The 26,724-nt window shown below is 42.8% G+C and overlaps 1 protein-coding gene across 3 annotated transcripts in view; it reads left to right on the top strand.

The window, feature by feature from the left end:
• The window catches only part of atrn (attractin), a 148,426-nt gene that overhangs the window by 24,085 nt on the left and 97,617 nt on the right, over positions 1-26,724 (top strand). For 2 of the 3 annotated variants that reach the window (XM_084914414.1, XM_084914417.1), the window contains exons 7-19: positions 260-350; positions 1,314-1,563; positions 1,929-2,112; positions 2,929-3,083; positions 7,165-7,249; positions 9,208-9,428; positions 12,450-12,571; positions 17,830-17,968; positions 19,086-19,267; positions 21,184-21,403; positions 21,877-22,065; positions 24,142-24,387; positions 24,935-25,072. In XM_084914414.1, coding sequence (XP_084770540.1) covers positions 260-350; positions 1,314-1,563; positions 1,929-2,112; positions 2,929-3,083; positions 7,165-7,249; positions 9,208-9,428; positions 12,450-12,571; positions 17,830-17,968; positions 19,086-19,267; positions 21,184-21,403; positions 21,877-22,065; positions 24,142-24,387; positions 24,935-25,072 — 2,222 coding nt within the window. The remainder of the gene's footprint in view (positions 1-259; positions 351-1,313; positions 1,564-1,928; positions 2,113-2,928; positions 3,084-7,164; positions 7,250-9,207; positions 9,429-12,449; positions 12,572-17,829; positions 17,969-19,085; positions 19,268-21,183; positions 21,404-21,876; positions 22,066-24,141; positions 24,388-24,934; positions 25,073-26,724) is intronic. The other variant, XM_084914415.1, reaches the window with a different exon arrangement.

The following is a 26,724-nucleotide window of genomic DNA, read 5'->3' as shown; positions in this document are numbered from 1 at the left end:
GGAACTTAAAAGGCTGGCAGAGGCAAAAGCAGCGAGGCAGTAACTCTAATCTGTTTGCTGCAGGGCCGGCATTTACAATCACACTTTAAATCAGCTAAATGCATAATCTCATGCAGCGAGTCAAGTGATTAATAGAATCTTTGCTGTGCTTTGTTTGGTTGCTTTGTGAAAGACTTTGAACAGACACGTTCATATACAATTTTAAAGCGAGCTGGGAAATCCTGTAAATCTGAGCAAAACCGCTTCTTCGTCCCTGCAGGTATAACGTCAGCAGCAAGACATGGATGAGCCTCGACCCCTCCGTCAACACTGTCACACCACGATACGGCCACTCGCTAGCCCTGCACGAGGTATGTGAAGCTAAAGTCGTTGAAAGCACAAAGTGAGTGTATGCTCTTATCTACATCTTCGTACTGCGGTGCATTTTACAGAACTTACAACCTCCCTATTCTTTCTTTATGCCTTTTAGATAACCTTTTGTTATCTGCAGCTTAGATATAAATAAATCTCAGGGTGTTTTTATGCAGAAGTGAGGCAGTTTCCTCTCTGCAAAAAGACTTTTAGGGACTCCTGGTGGAATAATAACAAGAGGAGGAGGTCCATTGATGATTAACAGACAGAATTTAAATCATTTTAATTTACACGTCATGTACCATGACGTCATACTCTCAGGACATTATTCATAACGGATTTATAGAAAACTGCACATGATGCCTCAAAAGGTCTGTTTCGTTAAAATTATATGATGCATTAAAAAAACAATGTTTTGGCCTTTATGTGATAATAAAACAGTGACTACAGATTGGTAGGTGGGGAGAGAGAGAAGTGGAAGACACACAGCAAAGGGCCATAAGCCGGACTTGAACATGGGCCTTTTACTCTGGCCACGTGTCATATGATTGAGCTAAGCTGGCTCCTGCATTAAAATAAAATTCCTAACTTACGTAAATGTTCATCATGTCTACTTTTAGTCTGGAGCCAACACTGTCAAATGGCCTGCTCTTAATTTGAAGAGCCATTATTCTGTGTGACCTCAAGGCCATCTTCAGCTTATTCATAGGAGAAGGCGAAACGGCAGTAGGCGTATTGTGTTATTTTGTTATATCAAACAAGACATGAAAATAGTCATCAATTTGCTGGATTACAATAATTCTTCTTATATGTAACATGCAAGCGATGCAGACTCTGTAGTGTTGTTGCCGTGAGTTATTCCAATGAATTATAAGAAAGTTTAACTTAATTTGTTAGCAAAATTCTGCAAAAAAGTCTTTGGAGTGTGCATATAATCCTGCTTCACTCTTTGTTCCCTCCAGGGTAAGATCTACATGTATGGCGGAAAGATCGATGCTACAGGAAATGTCTCCAGCCAGCTGTGGGTTTTCCACATCCAGAATCAGACCTGGGTCCTTTTAAACCCCAGGGCCAAGGAGCAGTACGCCGTGGTGGGACACTCTGCCCACATTGTGCCTCCTGTCCACGAGGGGGACGGTCCCACCATGCTAGTTCTGTTCGGGCACTGTCCTCTGTACGGTTACATCAGCCAGGTGCAAGAGTACAACATTGGTAGGTTTTAGGCACTTGTGAGAATGTGGTCAAACTAAACTAAAAATATACATGTTTATGAAAAGAGAGTGAAGATGCTTAAGAGGTCTCGTTGTCATCTGAGACGCAATCTGCCTGAGAAAACGGGGTGAATTTAATTGCTGCTGTGGCTGATGGACAAGAGCACATTTTAAATTTGGATGTTATCTTTACCTGAGCTATCAGCAATAAGAAGTGATGGCAGTCTGATACGTCTTTCACACACTGCAAAGCCCAGCAGTAATGATCTCTAGTAAAAAATCTTGTATTTGAGTATTTCATTACATTGTGAAAACTTGAATTTAGATTTTAATTGTCCAGTAAAATACTATTATGTGACCCTCCAGCCAAGAACACATGGAGCATCGTGTCTACAGATGGTGCCCTGGTCCAGGGGGGCTATGGCCACAGCAGTGTGTTTGACCCCAGCACCAGAGCCATCTACATCCACGGAGGCTACAAAGCCTTCAGCGCCAACAAGTATGGCCTAGCAGGAGACCTTTACAAGTTTGATGTGGGCAAGAGGAAATGGTGAGAGGTTTTCTGTTGTATCCGAGTTTTGTTATGAAATATGCTTGCTTAAATGCTACAGTAGCAGGGTTTTCACACATGTACTGCAGCTCTGATCATACCCAGCACAGTTGCGTGCGAGAGTACAAGCAGTTGGATCGGAAATATGCAGTCAAACTACCACCTGAGTACAAAGTCGGCATGATGTGAATGTGTGGGTGTGTGAAAATCCCAGGTAGCAGTCTGGAGCATTTACAGCTAGCAAATGTGCATGACGTGTCCTGCCTGCGTGCACGCTGTACCGCAAAAGTTTTTTAAGTAGCATGAACACATCTGAAGCTGGCCAGCAACTGCGGAAAATATGTCGACCTGATAAGCCCCCAAATTATTTTTAATTATCACTTTCCAAACCTTTCACTGTAAGGATATGCAGGTACTTAAATGCCATTTACATTACAGTAATAACTTAAATGCACTGCCTTCTTTTACTGACTTCCCCTTTTCTTCAGCTGATACCTTTTTAAAAACTATTTTGGTAATCAGCACTTTGACCTTGCAGAGATTTCGCCTTATTTTGATAGAATTAGTCACAGAAGTGCCGCGCAGCCTTCACATGTCAGGTTGCACTCTGAGGATGAAGCATCTTTGAACAAGCCAGGGTTCAACATTCAGTAATTAAGGCAAAGTTTGCATGTGTATGGAAAACAAACTTAACTCTCTTGAGTCACAAAAAGCGTTCACGTGACGACATTTTAAAATGAAACTCGCTGGTGCTCTGAAAATAAGGGCCGTGTGGCGTTCAAGTGCTTAACAACAATCCAAACTGTGGCTGTGCAGGACCATTCTGAGAGACAGCGGCTTCTTCCGGTACCTCCACACAGCAGTGATGGTTAGTGGGATGATGCTGGTGTTTGGTGGAAATACCCACAACGACACCTCCATGAGCCACGGCGCCAAGTGCTTCTCATCTGACTTCTTGGCCTACAATTTAGGTCAGTAACACACGCACACGCACGCGCGCGCGCGCACACACACACACACACACACACACACACACACACACACACACACAGCCTTTTTCCTTTCACTAAGGCTCTTTGCCGTCACCCATCTACATGCATTCATACCTGGGAGCTGCTTAGTACAGCGGCAGGCTTCTTGTTGTCACTAGGAAGCTCCACTGGAGCAACAGAAGGTCAGATTTTTGCAACTTGATTTGCAGACTCAATAAAAACACAGCTTCTATTCATAACTGGAAAAAAAGAATAAATAAATACTCATAATGAGATGTTGTTAAGCTTTCCGGCACTGTGGTGTTTTTGTCATATTCACACTAGTATTATTATGCTGGATCTTGGTATAAAAAGAGAGAAATTAAAGCTAACTGAGAGAGTGAAGGTGCTTTTTGACTTCACTTTATTTATGTGCATAACAATCCTGTTCTTTATAATTCTTAATGCTTTGGAAAAGCTGAATCCTGTGGGGTTTTGATTTCAAAATATTTATTTTTCCTCCAGATAGCTTTTGATTTTCACCGTTTCAGAAGAAACACGTTGCTTTAACTCACCAGTCGAATGAGTTCGCGCTTGGAATTACTCCTCCGCTAAGGCGAGAGCTCTGGCAGAAGTACACGATACGCACTCTGTTTGTCAGCAAGATCAAAAACTGCAAAACTGCAAACGATATTTCATTAAAACTACCTGCAAAGGGGGAGCATAGGAAGAAGGGGAAAAAAAGAAACGATCCATAAAGTTTTGATGTGGCTCTGGATCATCTTTAAAAGGTGAAAATTGGGAATTTGCCTTGGCTAGGGATGCAAACTTTGTCCGTTTGCCCAGACAGTTAGTTTGTTTCTTGAAGTTCGGGCTCTTGAAATAATATCGCCTAAGTATTTGGAAGCATCTATCTCTTTCCTTTTGCTCATTTCAACATGACGGTATTAGGAAGTCCGTGGTGTTAGCCCCGCCCCTGGAAGGGTGAGCACGAGCAGGTTTTGTTTTGTTTTTTCTTAAACACCTGAGATATGTAGTTAATTGTCGTCTGGGATTTTTCTCAGACGCCGCCATACTGGTTTACCAGTGATTGTACTGGAAGGCACACAAAGGTGTTTACTGCAGTTTGCTTTTCGTGTTGCAAAAATAAAGGTGGTTCGGAAGAGGCATCTTCAGCTTACAAGAAGAATAAACACCTGTTTTTGTGTCTAAATAATTAGATATAGGAAGAAAGAGTTTATTTGGTAGTCTGTTTCCACGGGACCTTTAAAGAGCCACTCCTTTTGAGTGGCTTTAACGGGCTTTCCTGGACAAAACGGGAAGTTGCCCCCAGTAAGATCCAATCCTCTAACCCAGCGGTGCGCGGGGCTGCGGACGGAGTCGTTTGGTACTTCACTGCGAGAGTTGAGGCTTGGGTGTGAAATTTATGGTTTTCAGGGTTTTCATCACTAACTCGGTTTCCCTGGGTCTTTTCCTGTGTTGTAGTTGTATGTATTATTTTGAAAGAAATATTTACGTGATACCATAGCGACCAGAGAGAGGAGGATGTTACTCTCAATGTTGTTGGTGCATTTCAGGAGGACGCTGCTAATAAAGTTACACAATTATACAGTGAATTTGCATTTAATATTATATTTACAAAATACCACAGTTTTTGTCTTGGTCGTATCATTTTATTTTGTTGTATTTATCCGCGACACCTTAAAGGCCAGTCAGTGAAAATATTGTCTGACATTAAACCGGTCCGTGATGCAAAGGCTGGGGACTGCTGCTCCAACCTACCTGCTGTGAGGGAGTTATGATATTAAATCAATTTTTAATTGGTGTGTCTGATGTGCACTTCTCATACAAATTAGTGACATAAAGGAAAACCTGGGAAAACTAGCAAGTCCAATTTCATAGACCTTCCCCTCCAAGCTGCTCTGTGAGGATTTCAGGGTGTCGGTAAAGCAGGGTGGGCATTCCTATTCATAGCTTTGGGGACATAAACTATATTTATTCGTGTTTATTCATGCAGTCTCTTTTCTGAATGCTATGTTGCAATTCCTCGGGATACCTTAGGTTTGTAAATTATTACTTGACAGCAGAGCCCCTGTGCAGACTGCTGGCAGAGTAGAAAATCAGATTTCTCTTTCCTTTTACAAGTAAAATACTGAGATCCGAGTTGATTTTGGAGAACTAATTATAATCCTGTTTGAAGTTCTCCTCTTTGTCCTAATGTAAGCTAACACAGCTTTGTCACAAACCATCCCGGCTTCCTCATTTTGTTAACTGCCTATAAACGCTGTCGTAAATTGAGTCTGCCTTCTTCCGCAGTGCCGTCGCAAGCTGCTCATTAATGAGAGACTTCACTCTCTCCGGAGGCTGAAAATTGCCCCGGGACATGTGAGGGTTTGCTGTGTCATTTCCATCATGATTGACAAGCAGTGAAACTATCTCTCAGGGGCACACACACACACACACACACACACACACACACACACACACACACACACACACACACACACACACGTCCTCCAATCTCTCCCAGCTTTTGTTCTCGAGAATTGCAGGTTCGGACTAAGACATCCCTTTGTGGTATGAAGAACAGATGATGAGGCAACGTGTGCCACATATGTTTAAGTTACCGCATGCTGTGTCTTGCCTGGCGAAATGAGACTAGCTCGTCTGACCCTGGCGACAAATTGTTTTTGGGATTTCCCCAGAGATTATTCGAGCCAAACTTTTAGATTTAATAAACTTTAAGCCCACCAACCCCTCCCCTCCTTGTTTCTGACCTCTGCCTGCCACTCCTCATCTTCTCTATGATTTTGTAATTGGACAGAAAGTACTAGCTCACTATATTACTCCAGCACCAGCCAGCTGTAGGGTCGGTGTCAGCAGCCGCAGTGGTAATTAGAGTCAAGATGGCCCCGCGTCGAGAACTAATCGTCTCTCCTTAACAAGCTAAACTCAATTGGAGCATAGAATTCAAGAGCTGTCCACTGTCCTGACATTGGTAAATCGTGTTGGAAAATAACCACCGTGAGGGGCAATGCACCACACCAGCAGCAGTGCCATCCTGTGACACCAGAGGGCACTGTCTGCTCGTGAATGTGGAGCTCTCACAGATGTCCGTCCATCTCCTCTGGGAGACTATGATGACTTGCACTGCATTGTACCGTGTGAATGTGATTTACCACAGTCACTGTGCTGGCTTCTTTAGGCTTTGACTTTCAAGCTCATTCTTTTTTTTTTTCATTAAGGTTTTATAGCTGCACTTACTGCTGCTGCTTTCCATTAAAACAAACATAAAGGAATCAAACCATTCAGTTATTCATTTACCTGCTAAACACCAATATAGACATTTAGAGGTCATGACATCACAGCGGCTTTCCAGTGGCTGAATTTCAAACTGTAGGTAAGTTGCAGTAAGAATAGAAACATTTCTCCTTTTTCAGTTCGGTGACAGTTGAGTCACAAGTTGCCCTTGCTTCATTTTATTAGTTACTAGACAAACAAGTTGGGTAGCACTAGTTCGGATAACAACATCCATATGTGTAACTTCAGACTGACAGATCTGCATATGAATATGCAAAATCTGTGGGTCTGAAGCTTTCTGAGAGCCTAATCGTTTAACAGATTGTGAATTCTTTCACCTGCAAATTGCAGAAAGGACCCAGAATAACTTGTTAGTGTGTCGCAGGTTCAAAACACCCCATTGCAGTTTCCACCACCAAAAATGGAAAGGCCAGGCTTGGAGACATGCAAGTCAAATCCAGGGATACCAGTTCAGACTTCGTTTGAACCATCAGACTGTTGGAAATTGGTCACTTATGTCTGCTTATGTGGGTCAAACAAAACCATCACTGACTCTCTGTCCCCTCCTGCACCTTTTACCTGCCTTTACATTCAGCTATGGCATTCCTCTACCTGTGATCAGTGTCTCAGTCACTTCGGCCATTAGCTTGTCTGACACGAGAAGATGAGCCTCGCTAACCACCCAGAGCGTGTCAGCAGAGTTTGCCACAGCTGAAGACATGTATGTTATAACGAGTGGGAGCAGGTGAAGAGTTTAACTTCTGTCTTCTTTTCATTGCAGCATGTGATGAGTGGACAGTCTTACCTCGACCGGACCTGTACCACGATGTCAACCGCTTCGGACACTCTGCAATCTTCAGTGATGGGTAATCTTTAATTAATTATGTAATTGAAAACTCACCGGATTAAAAGTGGAAAATCCTCTGCAGTACATATATGAATCTCATCAAACATGAGCTCCTGTATGATTTTTCTTCTTCACTCGATTCCTTTCCTGTTTGTTTTATTTATGATCGCTGTGGACTTGTTAGATGGATGATGGAACAACCACAAAACTTCAGCAGAGGCTAGCAGAGAGGAAATGAGGAACGCAAAAACATAGAAAGCTGCTGTTTGTTGTCGAAAAACGATTAAAAAGGATTGTTAAGAAAGAGAAGCTGAATTCATGAATGGATGCTTTGGCATTCAGAGTGAGAGTTGAGAATAGAACAAGAGATTTTCAAGTATTGGCAGCAGACTTTCTGATAAAAGGAAGTCCTCAAAAAGAGTTCCTTTGTTGGCTTAAACCTGTCAAATACACGTCCTTTGCTTGATAGGGGACAATTGCAACGCACGTGGGGTTATTTTTGCTTCTTAAATTGTGTTGAATTTATGGTGTAGCATAAGGAAATGGTCTTGCACTATGGCAGCACAGAGCGAGGACAAAGGGGAAACACTTGAAGCAAAGGAAAACGAGCAAACAGTGCATCACAGGGAAAAATCAAACCCTTGCTGCCTTGGGAAAAGCTGTGTGGATCCATACATGACATTTCATTATCAGTCTGCAATATGAATAGATTGTGATGGGGATGGTGCTGCGAGCAGAAGCGATGACTCATCACTAAATATGATCTGCTCTGCCAGCAGAGCAAGACGCTGCGATCCATATTAAATTATACATCCTGTTGTATAGAAGACATTAAATATTAACATTAATCACTGCCCCTGTTTGGGGCAGTTCTTATATTACTCATGACTCCACTTCCTTGGCAGCAGTTCAAAGTTTGTTCATGCATTCATTAACTGTTCGAGTTCAGCGCAATCAAAAGTTCACAGCAGTCAAACTGAGCGTTATTTTTCTTAAATGTATGAAGCAAAATGACGATAAGCAAGTTTACGAGAAGCCGTAATAAGGTTTAAAAAAACACGCTCTTCTGCTGTAGTCCTAAATATCAGGTTTGAGTTGTTATATTGAAGACAGAGACTGATGTACCTGCTCCACATTAACTTAAGTACTACAGCAAAACTCTACAAGCATCCTTTGGTCTGAACTTTAAAGTAAAGGATCTGCATTTGCTTTCAGGGCCCCCCAAAAAAACCTGGCACAGTCTTTCCTTTGAACTGTGTCTTGCTATCTCAATGACTTTCTTTAAATTCTCTGTTAAAAAACAGTTTTCATAATATTTTTGAAAGAAAATGATTGGGAGGGAAAACACACGCTTTCACTATCCGTAAGACTTTTTCTCTACAATGACTCACATCTTTTAAATGAGAAGAAAAGAAAGTGGTTAACTGATGTAGTCCCCTGCAAGACTACCATGTTCTCCTCCTCCCGATCTAGGCACTCAGCAGGGTGTCCTCAGCGTGCAGTTTGAAGTGTGCCCTCCATGATCCGGTGGGGGGGGGGCTTTTGATCAGACTTGTGCAAATTACCCATCTACCCGGCCGGGCAGCCTGTGAATGGGTAATTGGTGGATGAGTCTGAGAGCATGCATACGCTTAGGCCCACGCTCGCAGAGTAATCCCACTAGCTGAACATAGGCCAGTGGAGAAACATGTTCAGAAACGACCTGGACCCATCATCAAAATGCACTCTAACACGCGCACAGTAGGGGGTCCTGTCAGGTCCATCTGCACAGGAAGAGAGCGCTTGTTGGGGATTCAGCAGACTTAAGAGGCAGGTTGAAGCCCAGAGAACAGGAGGATCACTTAGAGTGTGCAAAAAGGGTTGAAATTGGGCAAAATAGTAAGGAGGAAATTCACTTGTCTTACTTCCTGAATCCCTTCCCTCCTAACATCTATTTCGCCTGTAGTCCTCTAATTCTTTTCTTGTGTTCTCCTGCAGCGTTATGTACGTGTTCGGTGGCTTTAACAGTCTACTGCTCAGCGATGTCCTCACGTACACCTCGCCCAGCTGCTCGGCCTTTTCCAGCCCGACGTCCTGCAGCCAGGCCTGGCCAGGAATTCACTGCGTGTGGAACGCCACCCAGGAGGCCTGTCTGCCTTGGGAAAGCGACGTTATCGGCACTGAACAGCAGCAGCAGCCCTCCTGCAACATGAGATCATGTAGGTGACGCTGCAGTTGCATTGAAATGCCACATGGGCATGGACGTGACACGTGAAGCTAATCCAAGATAATTTGGGGTTCTCGATGCTTTCCTTCAGTGTGTGCAGAACTCATCTGCATTCGCTTCACTGATGTCCGATGAGATGTATACGCTGCCAGAAACGGCTTGTTTGTCATGGGCTGCCAACACAGTTCCTCACATCAAAGAGTGAAAATGTGCGAAAAAATATGTCACCTGGGTGTTTTCCTCTGTGTGTGATTGTGCGTGTTTGTGTATATGTGGTAAGTTTTGGAATGGGGAAAATATGGCCCTCATGCATCATCCAGAAACAAACAGTTATACCTATAACCTCTGTTCCCTGAAGGAGAGGAATGAGGTGCAACACATAAGTATGGGATATTATGCCCCGCGTGTCCTGGCTAAAGAAACCTCTATTCACGCCTTTACGGTGGATGACCTGTGAAGACATGCGCACGGCCCCTGGCTGCACCTATAGCCTCTGTCATCCCTCAGTTTGATAGTCACTGTTAACTGATCCAAGCTGTGCAGCGGGGCAACCTTGTGTTGTAGCTCGATCCTCTCCTTCAGGGAAGAGAAGTTATAGATATAACTGTTTGTTCCCTTTCAGTCGATGCACTCGGTACAACACATAAGTATGGAACATATATATGCACCCCATAGAGCAGCCATCAAACTGGAGTCGGACCACCAGCATCACCAGTGTGCAGTAGACCCAGCACAAAGAAGCGGGACAAAGCGGGATCCTTGGTGCTGTATGCCAGTGAGATAGCCTCTATAATCCAGTGGGGCAGCCTCTGTTTAAACAGGGGGTCTACCTGTAGTCGGATTAGCGAAGCAGACAACGACTGGTCTCATAAAAGCACATTCTGAGTGCTCTTAATGTTTGTACATAGCACACGTGCATCCTCTTCTGCTTCTTAGATGCAAAAGAAGAGGAGCAAAAGCTCAGATGCTCAAATTCCATTGAGCTATAAGATGCAGGATTGACCTTGGGTAAACATGCCGCATTCGGGCACAATACGACCCTGAGGCCATCAGGAGAGAACTGTGTGCAGGAGGGATGCACAGACAGAGCGTGAAGGTCACCTACTCGCTTTTCAGAAGCCAATGGGAGAACCAATGCAGTCTTATATGAAAGAAATTTTGTATACATTGACTCGGTGGGTTCAAAGGGGTCCACAAGGGGGCTCCAGCACCAAAGACCCATGCAGGGACGCTGAACCTAACCACGGGTCTCAGGCGGCAAATCCTTTTATAAAAACTTATGACAAGGAGATGTGCAACTGGTGTCACCCAACCAAAACCAATAAGATAAGCAGATATTGCTGAATCTCCTGCAGCAATGTCAAAATATCCAGAATAGACCACTGGAATGGAGGTTTGCGCCGGTCCTAGCACCATTGCTTGAAGGTTTGGTTGAGGCCCTAGCACTCTAGATTGTTGCTACTATGCTTGGGGGCAGACCCTTATCTATCACATTAGACCTCTCAGCAGGTAAGCATGAAGGCGCCAGATCCGGGCGCGGATGAACCACTTCTCCTCCCACCTGAGAGAGGAGGTCCCTTCAGAGATGAAACTGCCAAGGCCTTGGTGCTAAAAGACTCATTATATCCACATGCCATGACTTTGTTGGCCATCAAGGGGCCACTAGAATCAGAGAGAGCTGCTGTCGACACACTCTCTCTAGAACTGGAGCTGGGGGAAATGCATACGGGAGCACGACTGGCCACTGGTGCACTAGTGCAAGCATATTATGTAGATGATGAGATATTCAAGGACTTCACAATCTTATGTTGAGAACATTCTGATTGTTGTTGACAGTTTTTTGCTAATTGGAGAACCTCTGCCCACCTTCTGAGAAACTCTGGCAGTAAAAACAGGAATTGACCTGGTGCTAATTCAATTAATTAGTTGCAAAATGTCCCACCGGCTGTTTCATTTTAGGACCACTTTACTTTTTACCAGTCTTTTTTTTTTTTTTTTTTTTTGCCTCCGTCCCAACTTTTTAAAGATGTATTGCTGCTCAAAATTAGCTAATATTTAGTAGGACATTTTCCCAGTTTCAACACTCGTTATGGTTTCTGTGTTCTCTACTACAGCGGTCTCCAACCTTTTTTGCGCCACGGACCGGTTTATGCCCGACAATATTTTCACGGACCGGCCTTTAAAGTGTCGCGGATAAATACAACAAAATAAAACTAGTACCGGTACCGAGAAAAAGAAGCTTTATTCATAACACACGTGAAAAGACCCAGGAAAACAGAGTAAACGATCAAAACGATAACAAAATAAAACCGATTAAAAACCCTGAAAACTATACATTTCACACCTGAGCCTCAACTCTCGCGGCCCGGTACCAAACGACTCACGGACCGGTACCGGTCCAAGGCCCGGGGGTTGGGGACCGCTGCTCTACTAAATGAAATCCTGGATTCTGTTTTTGTTTACATTTTGTGTGATGTGCAAACGTGTTTGTTTGGTTTTTAATTGCATTGAGGGTTCATTACATTTTGATTTCTAATTCTAAACATCCCCCAACACTAACGCTCGTGACACTGATGCACCCACACACAGTTTCTTACATGTGAGCGTGCGTGTCAGTGAGGTAATCGCGAAGGACAGTCCAGCCTTCTCTCTCTGGTTCCTGTTGAGAGTTGTCTTCCGTTTGTTTGTCAGTTGTCACACAAAAAGGAAAACCCAGAAACATCCGCCTTTCTCCTCAGCACGGCTGTCTTATTTTCCGGTCTTGCTTCTACAGCAGTGCTGGCAGATGGAAACCGCTTCATGGCATCTCTTTCCGGCACATTAAATACAAGGGATGCGATCTGGCAGTCAACACTGGATACCCCGAAAGAGACCGCAAATGTTTTGACTGAGCTGTGGTTAATGGCAGAAACAGAGTTACTGGTTGCTTTGACTTTTGAACTGACTGGAAGATTTCTGTCTCTGTTCTTATAAATTAAAAAAAATAATGTGCACCCTGTTCTACGTTTTGCAGACGGTGATGCTGAGAGATGTGACCAGTATACCGACTGTTACAGCTGCACTGCCAACACCAACGGCTGCCAGTGGTGTTCGAGCCAATGCGTGTCTCTTGGAAGTAACTGCACCTCTGCATCGGTAAGAAAACTTGCTCTCCACCCTGCCCAGAGCATTTGGGGACATCACATCTAACTGTGTTACATATAGGAGCTGAAGAGGTGCTTCTTATAAGCCTGGGAGGATCCAGAAAGCAGGATATATCAGGTTGTAGAGAAGGGGCCTGCTGGGCTTACTGCCTGCAGTCACCTCATTGCTTGGGGGAGAAAAAAACACTTTGTTGGACATTAAACACACAAAGTAATGGTTTTGTTGGACACCAGTGGTTTTTCTGCAAGCTGCAGAACTTCCAAATCTGATGTTTACATGCGTGGATGTGTTTTCACTTCAGCAAACTTTGCCAACTAACATTTTGTTGCCACGCAAGCCGAGTGCAATTTTGCAACTTATTGTAATACATGAATAGGTAGTGTTGTTATGATCTTGAGCAGTCAGAGGCTCTTTGAAGCACAGAATAATGAATGCTCAGACACAGTTGTTTCCCGGAGCCAATTCCAGTGCAGCTTCACTAATTTTGGCAACTTTTTGTTGCTTTCAATGGACTACACAAACTTCTTTTCATTTTTCTCCAAAGGTTACTTCATCTTAAAACACACATGAGAGGGAAAAATACAGCCTGTCTCAGTCCAGCCCATGTGTCCTTAAAAGAAATCCAAATAACCCCGACCCCCAAAATCTGAGTGCTTACATTATGTTAATGGCAAATTACTTTTTTGAGTCTACACTCACTGCCATGCAACAATGCTCCAGAATAGGACGCTCCATGTATGCGTGCAAACAAACCTTTTTGGGGATTTTCTGTGATGGTCAGTAGCACCCTACACACACCTTTCCGTCTTGCAGCTCTGTTATAATGTACACTCACTTTGGTTGTGCATATGGGGGTGGGAATGCACGTCTGTGTCCGCGTGTGCCTGTTTGTCTGTGTCTATATGTCAGGTTGGGTCTTAGACTCAACCTCTCTGGGAACATCTCAGGCCCTCTAAAGTACGGAGGCCTATCTCCCCTCACCACACTCCCTGCCGGTGGCTGATGCCCTTAGACGTTGGTGTGTTGGTGGTCCTTGTCATCTGGGGCTGGGAGCTCATGCATGTACCGGCTCACTCCTGGTGGCCGATTGGCGGGGCCGGGCGCCTGTGGCCCGGCTGGGCTCCTTCCGGGGGGTGGGATGCCCTCAGGCCTCTGGCCTCTGGGCCTGAAGCTCGGTCCTCTCTGGCACAGCTGGCTGCCGGCGGAGCCCGCGGGCACGCCACTGCAACCCCCTCTGGCCTCTGCTCCGTAGCTGCGGGGTGACCTCTCGTTTGGGGCTCTACTCAGCTCTTCCCAGGAGGGTGGCACGGTTCCCCCCCCCTTTGGTGGTCCTCCTCGGGTCCTTGTACTCTGGGGCCTCTGGATATCTGGGGCCTGGATCTCCTCCATACCTGCTTCATACCCTGGTGGACGGGGCTATGGCTCCCCACACTCCCTAGCAGATCGTTACATGGAGAAACCTTTGGAATACAAGCATGCTGATCCACACAGGTATGCACACAGGTGTACACACGGGTGTTCACAGACGCGGACTACACCTTTCTTGGCTGCTGCCTCACATTGTGCGCTGTCTATCTTGCGTGCTGCACAATATCGTTTATTATTTAGTATCTACTGTTATCTACTGCTAGCTAGTTTATTGTGATGGTGCTGTTTTTATTATGTTGCTCTTTGTTGTTTGCTTTCTCTTCTGTTTTTTTTCTCCATACAGGTGATCCAGGCGTTTTGTTTGTTTGTTTGTTTTTTCCTTTCTTCCCCCCCTTCTCACCGTCTCTTCTCCCCTTTGGTTTTCTTTCTCTCCCTCTCTTTCTTTCATTCTTTCTCCCTGTCCTATCCCCCAGTCACGTCTGTCCCGTTTGTAGCAACCGAAAATAAAATAAATACATAATTATAATAAAGGTCAATCAAATGGACCAATATGGCAAGGCCATGATGATCCACTTGGTAAAATAAATCCGCTTGGCATCTTTCTTGGCCTTAAGACAACAATTCTGATGGATAAAGATCCAAACGGGACACAAAAAAAAAAAAAAAAATGTACACTCACTGCACCTGTTCAGCTGCTAGGTAATGCAAATATCTTAGTCTGTCAATATAACTGCAAGCTACTCAATGCATTTAGGCATTTTAGACATGATCAAAGTGACCTGCAGAAATTCAAAGTGAGCATAAGGGTGTGAGTGTGTTTGAGTGATTTGAGGGACTTTGAATGGCATGCTTGTATGTAAAAGATCCAGTGAGCAGCAGTTTGGGCAAAAATACCTTGTTGATGCCTGAAGTCAGAGAACAGTGGCCACACTGCTTCGATCTGATAGAACAGCAACGGTAACTCAAATAACCAGTCGTTAAAACCACGGTGGTGTGGCGTAATGGTGTTGTTGATATTTTCTTGGCACGCTTTAGGTTCATTCATAGCAAGTGAATATTGTGTGGATGCCAAAGCCTTACCAGAGTATGGTTTCTGATTATAATCATGTGCACACGATGTGGTCCCTTTATGACTACAGTGTACTCATCATCTGATGGCTGCTTCCAGCAGGATATCACACCATGTCACAAACCTGAAATGATCTCAATCCAGTGTACTCAAGCGGCCTCCGCAGTCATCAGATCTCAGTCCAATGGAACATCTTTGGAGTGAGGTGGAACAAGAGGTTCACAGCAGCTGTGTGATGCTGTCACTGTCAGTATGGAATTAAGGCTCTTAGTTCAACCCAGCACTAGCGGAGCCCAAAAATGCGTTTCATCAAATAGTGATGCTGATCTGTGCTGCGGTGGTATCTCAGCTTCGACAAGTAAAAACGTTTCATCCATTCTTTCATTGTATGATTACCACAATGTATTTATTCATAATAAGAAGGTCAACATTAATATTTTCTTCCTTTTTATTGAAGCAGGTATGTCGAGTAATGTTTTTTAGTTTGTCGTGAGTCCATATTTATAACATAATATAATGTGTTTCATTAGGGACCTGAGCAGCAAGATGTAGGCTAATTTAAAGGTTTATATAACATGTAAGTGGATTGTTTAATGTAAGTAATGTGGGGGGAAGAAAGAAGAAACATTTCTAAGATAAAATTCTTGTTTAATAAGAAAAAAAAAGGACTTTCTGTGCAAGCAAATATACTATTACTAACATAATCAGCCATGTCTACTAAATGGATAGACTTGAGCAGAATTCAGTGCTTTGTGTGACAACTAATGAAACATTTTCATGTTTGCTGGATCTGGTTTGTCAATCTATGATCAGATTACTCCTCTGTTAGCCGCCGGCAGGCTCGCACAGTTCAAATGTCTCTTTCAGCACTCTTATCTGCACAATATGTGAGAAATGAATCTCAATATCTCTGACTTCAGTTATTAAATAATTGAATATTTAAATTCAAATAGCTGTGTTGTAGGAAAAAGAAGACTTTGATATTTTTTTTTTTTTTTTTTTTTTTTTTTTTTTTTTCAGTGCATCCGAAGTTTAAATCTTTTTGAACGAATTTGAAAAGATCTGTCTGGTCCTCACATACAGGGAGTGCAGAATTATTAGGCAAGTTGTATTTTTGAGGAATAATGTTATTATTGAACAACAACCATGTTCTCAATGAACCCAAAAAACTCATTAATATCAAAGCTGAATGTTTCTGGAAGTAGTTTTTAGTTTGTTTTTAGTTTTAGCTATTTTAGGGGGATATCTGTGTGTGCAGGTGACTATTACTGTGCAGAATTATTAGGCAACTTAACAAAAAACAAATATATACCCATTTCAATGATTTATTTTTACCAGTGAAACCAATATAACATCTCCACATTCACAAATATACATTTCTGACATTCAAAAACAAAACAAAAACAAATCAGCGACCAATATAGCCACCTTTCTTTGCAAGGACACTCAAAAGCCTGCCATCCATGGATTCTGTCAGTGTTTTGATCTGTTCACCATCAACATTGCGTGCAGCAGCAACCACAGCCTCCCAGACACTGTTCAGAGAGGTGTACTGTTTTCCCTCCTTGTAAATCTGACATTTGATGATGGACCACAGGTTCTCAATGGGGTTCAGATCAGGTGAACAAGGAGGCCATGTCATTAGTTTTTCTTCTTTTATACCCTTTCTTGCCAGCCACGCTGTGGAGTACTTGGACGCGTGTGATGGAGCATTGTCCTGCATGAAAATCATGTTTTTCTTGAAGGATGCAGACTTCTTCCTGTACCACTGCTTGAAGAAGGTGTCTTCCAGAAACTGGCAGTAGGACTGGGAGTTGAGCTTGACTCCATCCTCAACCCCAAAAGGCCCCACAAGCTCATCTTTGATGATACCAGCCCAAACCAGTACTCCACCTCCACCTTGCTGGCGTCTGAGTCGGACTGGAGCTCTCTGCCCTTTACCAATCCAGCCACGGGCCCATCCATCTGGCCCATCAAGACTCACTCTCATTTCATCAGTCCATAAAACCTTAGAAAAACCAGTCTTGAGATATTTCTTGGCCCAGTCTTGACGTTTCAGCTTGTGTGTCTTGTTCAGTGGTGGTCGTCTTTCAGCCTTTCTTACCTTGGCCATGTCTCTGAGTATTGCACACCTTGTGCTTTTGGGCACTCCAGTGATGTTGCAGCTCTGAAATATGGCCAAACTGGTGGCAAGTGGCATCTTGGCAGCTGCACGCTTGACTTTTCTCAGTTCATGGGCAGTTATTTTGCGCCTTGGTTTTTCCACACGCTTCTTGCGACCTTGTTGACTATTTTGAATGAAACGCTTGATTGTTCGATGATCGCGCTTCAGAAGCTTTGCAATTTTGAGACTGCTGCATCCCTCTGCAAGATATCTCACTATTTTTGACTTTTCTGAGCCTGTCAAGTCCTTCTTTTGACCCATTTTGCCAAAGGAAAGGACGTTGCCTAATAATTATGCACACCTGATATAGGGTGTTGATGTCATTAGACCACACCCCTTCTCATTACAGAGATGCACATCACCTAATATGCTTAATTGGTAGTAGGCTTTCGAGCCTATACAGCTTGGAGTAAGACAACATGCATGAAGAGGATGGTGTGGACAAAATACTCATTTGCCTAATAATTCTGCACTCCCTGTATCTGTTCCCCTTTATTCTGCGTGACTAATAAAAAATGTTTCCTTTTTTTTGTTTTGTTGTTTTTGTTTCATCTGAATGAATATCATTTACGCATCATGAAATGTAATTGTTTTGCAGTTTAGAGTCCAAAGTGTTGATGTCTGTTGTTTTCGGGTTTCTTTTCTCAGGGGGCCATAGCCGAGTATGAAGTTTGCCCCAAGGACAACCCGTCGTACGTGTGCAACAAGAAAACAAGCTGCAAGAGCTGTGCTGTGGACCAAAACTGTCAGTGGGATTCTCGCAACCAAGAGTGCATCTCACTGCCAGGTAACAGGGATGCTTGGAAGAAATAAAGCAGTTTTAATTTGAAAAGATTACAACAACACACACACACACACACACACACACACACACACACACACACACAGGCAAAAGGCAACACGAATCATACTTAGTTTCTGAAACCTAGAGATGCAAAACTGGTAACAGAAGTTAAATAGTCAAATATTGATATACAGCACAGATAAGCAGGAAGTGCTGAACCTTTATTCACCAATTTTATCTCTATTTATCAAACCCAAGTTAACTGTTGATTTATCAGATAAAGTCTGTCAGAAGGAAAGTCACTCCTACGCATGTTTCTCTACAATTTTTTTATTTATTTATTTATTTTGTGAGAAACTAAATAGATTTACGTAATTACTTCTGAAATCTCCATCCATCCATTCTCTGCGCTGGAGCCTATCCCAGCTGTTTTAGGGCGAGAGCCAGGGTACGCCCTGAACAGGTTGCCAGTCTGTCACAGGGCTGACACACAGAGACAGACAACCATTCACACCTATGGGCAATTTAGAGTTGCCTATGAATCCCCACTAACAGAAAGACCCTGGGCTGATGCTGGAATTGAACTTCTTTCTGTGAGGCAGCAGTGCTAACCACCGAGCCACCGTGCTGCCCCCTCTGAAATCTATTAAAAATAATTAGCCACATGCTACACAGTGATGAAAGCTCTGTTTTGGTGAATGACAGAAGTATAGACTAAAAATATTACAGTCAACTAAAACTAAACTGGAAAGTAAAACCTTTTTAACTAAAATAAAAAAATGAAAAACTAGATTTGTGAAGAAAAATTACAAATTTTACAAAATCAGTTGTGAACTTGGAAAATGAACAAAGAATAAAATTAAAAACACAGCAGAAATATTCTTGGTTTTAGTTTACAAGTTACCTGATGAGGCATTGACGGACGTGTTTGAAACTTTGCATGTCTACAAGACGGAGACAACTGCTTTTTAAAAAGTTCTGTATTTTTATTATAATACCTGTACTACTTCTGACATACATAAACTGAAGGTGGCCAGTTTTTCCAGTGGATATACAGTCAGCTTGCATATTAGCCTACAAGGTGTGTCAGAAGTATTGACGTCTACTCTCTCCGCTGCAGAGAACGTGTGTGGTGAAAGCTGGCACCTGGTGGGCAACTCTTGTCTGAAATTCATCACGACCAAGGACTCGTACGATAACGCCAAGCTGACCTGCAGGAACCACAACGCCGTCCTGGCCTCTCTGACCACACAAAAGAAGGTGGACTTTGTCCTGAAGGAGCTGCAGATAATGAGCGTGGTGGTAAGGAGAAGGGGGCGATTGGAGGGGGAAGTAGCCAGGATATTAATTATCGGATTAGAGAAAATGTGATATTCTCCTTGGGGAAATTGGGTCATCAGACCAGCAGAGAGAAAGATACCGATAAGACTTGAGATGCGCTGAGAGTGCCGGAGATAAAAATGGATAATTACAGCAAAAAGATCAAATCAGGCAAAGACTGAAGAATGATACACTACTTGGACAACTAATGATGTCGTCTACAAAGAGCCTTCCTTGATATACTGTCTTGTTGAAGTAAGCGGATGTGGACACATTAGAAGACTAAATCAATAACAGTTACACACGGGTTCAAAAGACCAGCACATCTGAAGTCCACTGTAAAAAAGATTTTTATTTCTCATGTTTTTCTCTGATTGATGAGCATAAATGGACTCTTGTGCACTTTCTCTAGTTTTTGCCCTTGGCTGTCTTTTCAGTAGCTTTTGAAATCTTCTCTTTTCCTTCTTAATCTGAATGAGCTCTGGGTGGATTCTGTGTGTGTGTGTGTGCGTGTGTGTGCGTGTGTGTGCGTGTGTGTGATTTTTGAACCATTAAGCGTGAAACAAATCTCCCATTAACAGATCTCTTCCTCAGAGCTCAGACATCTCTTACTCGCTCCATTAGAGCACATGCACAAAAATCTATCCCTGCGATCAATCAACCATCGCAAGCTGCCGTCTTTATTCTGTTCACGTATCCGCAGATATGGACGGACGCACTGTTGGGTATCGGGTTGTAAAGTCTGAATTCAGCTTTTTAGTTGGTTGGGGTTAAACTTCCTTAGGTTTGTAAAAATTTGTACATCTTACCAAGTTAAGCAGAAGATTTAACAGAAGTTTTATCTTCTCCAATAGTAGAATTATCTGATTTTTTCCCCCTTATTTTGAAATGTTTGACATGAAATGATTTTATTACATTTTGCACATTAAACCATTAAGAAATCAATCATTTCATTCATAAATAGACGAGAAGAAGATGTGTAGATAATACAAAAAGTATTTTGTAATATCAGGAAAGTCCCTACAAAGAAAAGAGAAAAGAAAAGAAAAAAGTTACATAGCTCTTTGTAGTTTCTAATTACATACCAAATGCAAATACTGCCTCCTTTAACGTAGGCCACCCATGCAAAAAAAGCGATCCTGCAAAGTGCCTTGCAGCCACCACACGGCAAATCTAATGCTGAAGCTAAATAAGACAAAAGGGGACTAAATCACAAAGTCAGGCTGGAATTAAAGAAGTGTCTTTCATCCATTCTAATGAAATCGTGTAGATTTCCCCTGCTGGTCTAAATTTGTTCTGGTGGTTGCTTTTCGGTAATCTTTGTGCTTAAGGGTAGAGAATAATGGAAGCTTAACCGCTCTGGAATAACATTGGTTTTCAATGATACGGGCGCAGAGATTTGAGAACAGGCTCCCTTGTTGTATTGATGGTGTACATCCAGTTCAGTAGTTCCAACGGTTTCCAGGCAGGTTTAATCAATCCGAGAAATGGCGATTGTATTCGATCTCAAAGGTACAGTTATCCCTCTCATGCCTGCGAGAGAGAGAAAAGTCTTTTTGTTTGCTACTATTGCAATATTAAAACCATTGATTAGAGATGAGTTGGATAACGGAGCTTCTCAAGTCAACTGAGGTAAAGCTGCCTTTATTGCCACTGCGCCTGGTGCAGTGTGTTGCACGTCAGTACGAATGAAAAGCTGCACTGACATTTTCTCTTTGTTGTAGTAAAAACATGTTTTTTGGAATTGATTTAGGTAAACTGATTTAATCTTCAGCATAAGTGTAACTGACGCTTAAGTTTGAGATGTTTTCCAGAAAAATCTGGCAGCAATCTGTTACCAAATTCGATCAGAGCAAAGCGCCATTGTGTAAAATCCTCCTTTGGTTTGGTGTTTACAGTACAAGGCCACTGTGACGCCGTGGGTAGGGCTCAGGAAAATCAACGTGTCCTACTGGTGCTGGGAGGACATGTCGCCGTTCACCAACACCACCCTGCAATGGCTGCCGGGTGAGCCAAGCGACGCCGGGTTTTGCGGCTACCTGGCCGAGCCGGCAGCCACCGGACTGAAAGCTCAAACCTGCATAAGCCCGGTGAATGGCAGCCTGTGCGAACGACCAGGTGAGCTCACTGTTTATATTTTAAAGTCTGTTAATGCACATGTATTTTTACATAACAGAAAAAAGAAGTTGCATGCATGAGTAATGCCATGTCTAAGAACTAGCTAAGAGAAAGGGCTTTTTCCTCTGTAACCTTTCTATCCGTGCTAGTTGAGGCTGCACAAGTAGATTGTCATGCCTGATGCTCATTTTTGCTGCAGATGCCTCATGTCTGCCTGATGAGGCTGTCATTAGGCTGATACTGGGTACACAAAAAGGCAGATGGAGGCCTAAATGGATTTGTGAATAGCTATGAGGCTCATTATACCTCTTGCTGTAACAATGACACCTTTTAAAATTCACTGGTGTTCATTTCTCACCCTTTAAAATGAGCTTAAGAGACTTATACCTGTTGGTTTATAATGCCCTGGAGTTCAGCAGAGGCTGATGTCCCACAGAGGCATCTGTGCTAAAAGAGTTTGTTGCATTTTACAGCCAACCACAGTGCCAAGCAGTGCCGGACACCCTGCGCCATGAGAACCACCTGCAGCGAATGCACCAGCAGCAGCAGCTCAGAGTGCATGTGGTGCAGCAACATGAAGCAGTGCGTCGACTCCAACGCCTATGTAGCCTCCTTCCCCTTTGGCCAGTGTATGGAGTGGTACACCATGAACACTTGTCCACGTAAGAGATCATTTTCCCGTTATTGCAATTCGATTTTATTTCATCTGCCTACATGCTATAAAAGTATAGCTCCTCAATAGTTTCACTGTTCCTCCCTTTTTTGCCCAAGGACTTTTAGCAAGCAGTACAGCCTTGGCCTGAGGGTCATTTCATGACCAAACAATCAAGACGAGAAACCAGCTAACCACGTTAAAGTGGGATTGAGGGTTCCCGGCTAAAACCAAGTTTTAAAACCTTTAGCCATTTAATGTTGCCCTTCACAGTTTAAATTCTTAATCTCCTTTTAGTAATACTTTATTTAACAGAGTTATTTCTTAGGATGAAATATGTAATGAATTGAATTTCAAGGGGAGCATTTAATTGCTCCACTTAATGACTAATTTATGTTAGTCAGAGCACAGCATGTTGGTGAACATGGGGAACAAAAAAATTAGTGCAATTTTAGGGTGGTTATTGAGCGTGCCATATGGGTGCAAATTGCCTGGTGTTTCCCATATTTCCTGTCTGATTTGACAGATTTATTATTATTTATTATTTTTTAATCAGTCATAAAATCATAAAGTGGCAAACAAAAAAAAATGCGTAGATGAGTTAGAAGAAGAGAGTGTAACATTTTAAAGACCTTATTTATCACTGCTGGGGGAGAGTGACTCTAAATGTAGGGAGCAGTAAAATTGGGCACCCTTACCGTCGTCTTTGCTGCTGCAATTCGTAAATGTTTTGGATTCTTTTTTGGAGTCCGATCAGCGGTGCATCACTGATCTCCTCGATCTCTGCGTCTCTCATTTAAAATCCCATTGATTGCACGTAAAAGGTTTACTTTTAAGAGTTGCCAGCTCATGCCGGCTGCCCAGTCATTCTCCTACTTACTTTGAACAAATTGCAGCTGCTGCCATAGCAAAACACTCTAGAAGAAGAGCCCGACACTTGAAACCGTTGCAGCATTTCATTTAAAGCGCTGAAGCTGCAAGCACCTACATGTATAACTACCAGCCCTTCAGTCACAATTCATTAGTTGCAATTTAAGAAACAAGGAAAACCCGGCAGAAAATAAAGCATAAATCTGAAATCTGTGTATGTAGTACTGTAGCTGCAGTTAATATACTCAATCATTCAAGCATATGCCGCTCTGGAGATCTTCACCAAACTTACAAAAAAGGCTAGTTGATTATTGGTCTGTAGAGCAGAGCAACTTTGGACTGTTAAATGGGGGGGGTTAACCTCCATTTAGCCGAACAAATAAAATTGTAGCCCTCCACTGAATGGCGATGGGGATCAATAATCTGGTTTGATAGTTTGAAACCTGGTACTTTTTGGATTTCGTCTTTGCAGCAGAGAACAATTTTCTTTTATGAAACCTAGCAGGTGAATCAAGTTATTATAGCCATCGATGGATGAACTGCTCATGGGGCGAGAGATGGAAATTAAAGGCACACATTCATGGGTCTTGAATTGTCTTTATGTGGTAATTGTGCCATGTTGACTGATGATGATTACATGTTAAATGGTTATCCAGCTTATAGATAGCTTTTGAAACTCTCTTCCTTTCCAAATTAAGTGGAAATTAAGCCAGATTTTTTTTTTTTGAATAGAACACACATTCAGTTTTTCTGAAGAAACTGTTTGACATTTTTTGACAACCACATTCTTGCCGGGCTATAGATGTGAAGATCAATCCAGCTGTCCACTTTGAAGCTAAAAGCAAAGAGGCTAGCTTTGATTTAAAGAGTGAAATCCGGTGAAACCAGCTGGCACGACCCTGCTAAAGGTCGAGAGCTAACATGATGTAACCTGTAATGTGTGAGGAGATTATATTATAGCCATTTCCCTCCAGTTCCAGTGTCTTAGCTTTATTTTAAGCTAACTCAAAAATGATCACGCTTTTATTCGCATATAAGCACAATTTTCTGAGTATGTCGGGAATTCAGAGCTCTGATTGTTGAAACACTGATGGCTTTGTTTGTACCTACCAACACAGAATCATTTTTAAAAGCCGTTTTTATTTTTTACAGCCAAAACATTCAGAAATATAAATACCTTTTTAATCACCTGGTGCTGCGTTGTGTTTCACTTCAGCAGAGAACTGTTCTGGATACAGAACGTGCGGGCAGTGTCTGGATCAGCCGGGCTGCGGTTGGTGCACTGACCCCAGTAACACGGGCAAAGGTCAGTGCATCGAGGGTTCCTACCGCGGGCCCTTCCAGACCTCTGTCCCGGCCCCTTCCACCCTTCCTGGTCTGCCCGCCAATCCTCAGCCAGCCCTCAACGCCAGCATGTGCCCGAGCGAATCAAAGTACAACTGGTCCTTCATTCACTGCCCAGGTAGGAACGTAATCTAAGATATTAGTTATGTGACATGAGTTTTTAATTGACATTCATGCAAATTAATTTCACACACACATGTTGCGGGGATTACAAAAATGGTTGTCTGTTAAATCTGCATTGTAACAAAAACCTAAATGTGAATTTATCAGGCAATAGGCATCCAAAGAAAGTATGTGTTTATGTTGCATTTTGGGAAAATGTGTTTCTGTATTGTCACTTTGGTTTATAATTGTTCCTCATTATGTGGTACAGACTGGCGGACTTGCATTTGAAGGAAATACTCACTTAGCTTAATAACTATAGTGATCTTCTCATCTAAAATGATTGAAACGCTGCTTTAAAGAGACTTCTGGCTGCTCTGATGCCTCTTATGACACACTCGAGCACTGGACAACAAACAGCTCTGGACGTTTATTTTACATAAATTTACATAAATTTCTCTGCTCAGAATAATTACTCATTCCTTCATGTTCTTTCTTTATCGTACCCCCCTCTCGTCTCGGGGTGTGATGTTTATGCAGTATGTTTGTTTACTCTTTTGCAGCTTGTCAGTGTAATGGTCACAGCCAGTGTGTCAACGAAAGCATCTGTGAGAAGTGCGAGGACCTGACAACCGGCCGACACTGCGAGAGCTGCATCTCCGGCTTCTACGGAGATCCGACCAACGGGGGCAGCTGCCAGCGTGAGTATCCGTGGGCCGTTCGGTGCGACGCTAAATCAGCCAGTCGGTATTTCGGCACGAGGCTTCATTTAACTTGTCAGTATTTTACAGTCCATTTTTATGTCAGCCATTTTCCTGATTCCTCGCTGCACCGTAAAGCCTTCCCAGGGATATTAAAGATTTACTCCTTTACAGCTAATGCTGACAGTCAGTCAGTCGGACAACAAATCAATTGTCTATTCCTTCGACAGGTTAATTTAGATTACCGGTATATTACAGCCACAGTGTATGTTGTGTGATTTTTTTTTTTTTTTTTTTTTTACTTTTTATGCCTCCCTCTGGTATGTACATATATTTATTAAGTTCTGCGTCTGTGACAGTCAATCAATAACCTGTCCTGTCTCCATTCAGCATCGCTATCTTGTCAGCGTGCCCCCTCGGGGACATTAAAGGCATGCTTTACTTCACAGCTAATTGGTTTGACTCAAGAGGCATTATGTGGACAAGTAAAAAGTACACAGTCAGTGCCTCAAAATGGAGATTATTATCAAATAATCAAGATGACACGTGTGACTAAATGATGATAAATCATAAGGTGGCTCTTTTCTTCCAAGCCCCCCACTGTTAGCAGACTTGTATGTATTTCACAGCTGTTTCTACCAAGGGGGTGAGTCATTTTAAGAATGATAAATGATGATGAATTAATATAAAGGATGATGCGCATTAACGTTTGTGCAGGCACCTTAAAATGGGTCTTTTAAAAATCACCAAGCCTAATAGACATATCACACGTGTTCACATACAAGACCGTTCTCTCTTGGGGGATGGAAAGTTGTTCTTCTCCTGGAGAGTGCTGCCTCGTTGCGATGTGATGGGCCAGATTGCCATGGCTGCTGGTGTGCCCGTGTAGTTAACATAGTTTCAGAGGATGAGGCCTTTTTTTGAGTCTCTAGGTGCAGCGGCCTCATGGGAATCTTTGAGCTTTTCAGTTAGATTTCAAATCCTGGACTCACGTGCTTCGTACACCTTCCAAACACAATCCGATGATAGTGGTGGGAAAAACCGTTGCGTAGCCACCGTTGCAAATTATTGGCCACAAACTAGCTTAAAAAGATGTAAGAATTAGATGTTAAGTCATGGTCATGGCTCTCAGTATGAGCTTTAAACAGCATGGGGAAGCTGAGAGGTGGTGCTGTGCAATGCTTTATTTTTTTTAAAGCCCAGATGTTAGAGTTGCACATACATGTATGTTCATGTATGGCTTCACCACCTTACTTTGGTGTATGGCAGACCAAGGGTAATGTATTTGTCACATAAATAAATTCATAAAACTGACGGTAATTCTGGCCTCTGGCTCTAATGCAAGTACTGTTTGGGCAACAACACATAAAGCAAAATCTATACTTCCTGGTGCAAAACAGTCTAAAGGTAAAAACTATATCCTAAATCTTTGCTGTTTCCCATCCATTTGTCCAGGTTTGACCTGTAAAGGGCCTGTTCTGGCTCGTGGGACGCATGTTTGACAACCCGGGTTTAAATGAACTAAATAATGTGCTGGATGCTGTTTGTGCAGAATATTTTTATATGCACTGACAGTAATGATTCATCTGGAATGATTGTTATCAGAGATATGTTAAACATTCAGTCATATTGTAAAAAAATCAACTGTAGAA

The sequence above is a fragment of the Perissodus microlepis genome, chromosome 19 (genome assembly GCF_051167445.1).
Source record: "Perissodus microlepis isolate ML-2025 ecotype Zambia chromosome 19, ASM5116744v1, whole genome shotgun sequence".
NCBI lineage: Eukaryota > Metazoa > Chordata > Actinopteri > Cichliformes > Cichlidae > Perissodus > Perissodus microlepis.
Note: the sequence above shows the minus strand (reverse complement) of the source record. Positions and strands in the feature narration are given on the sequence as shown.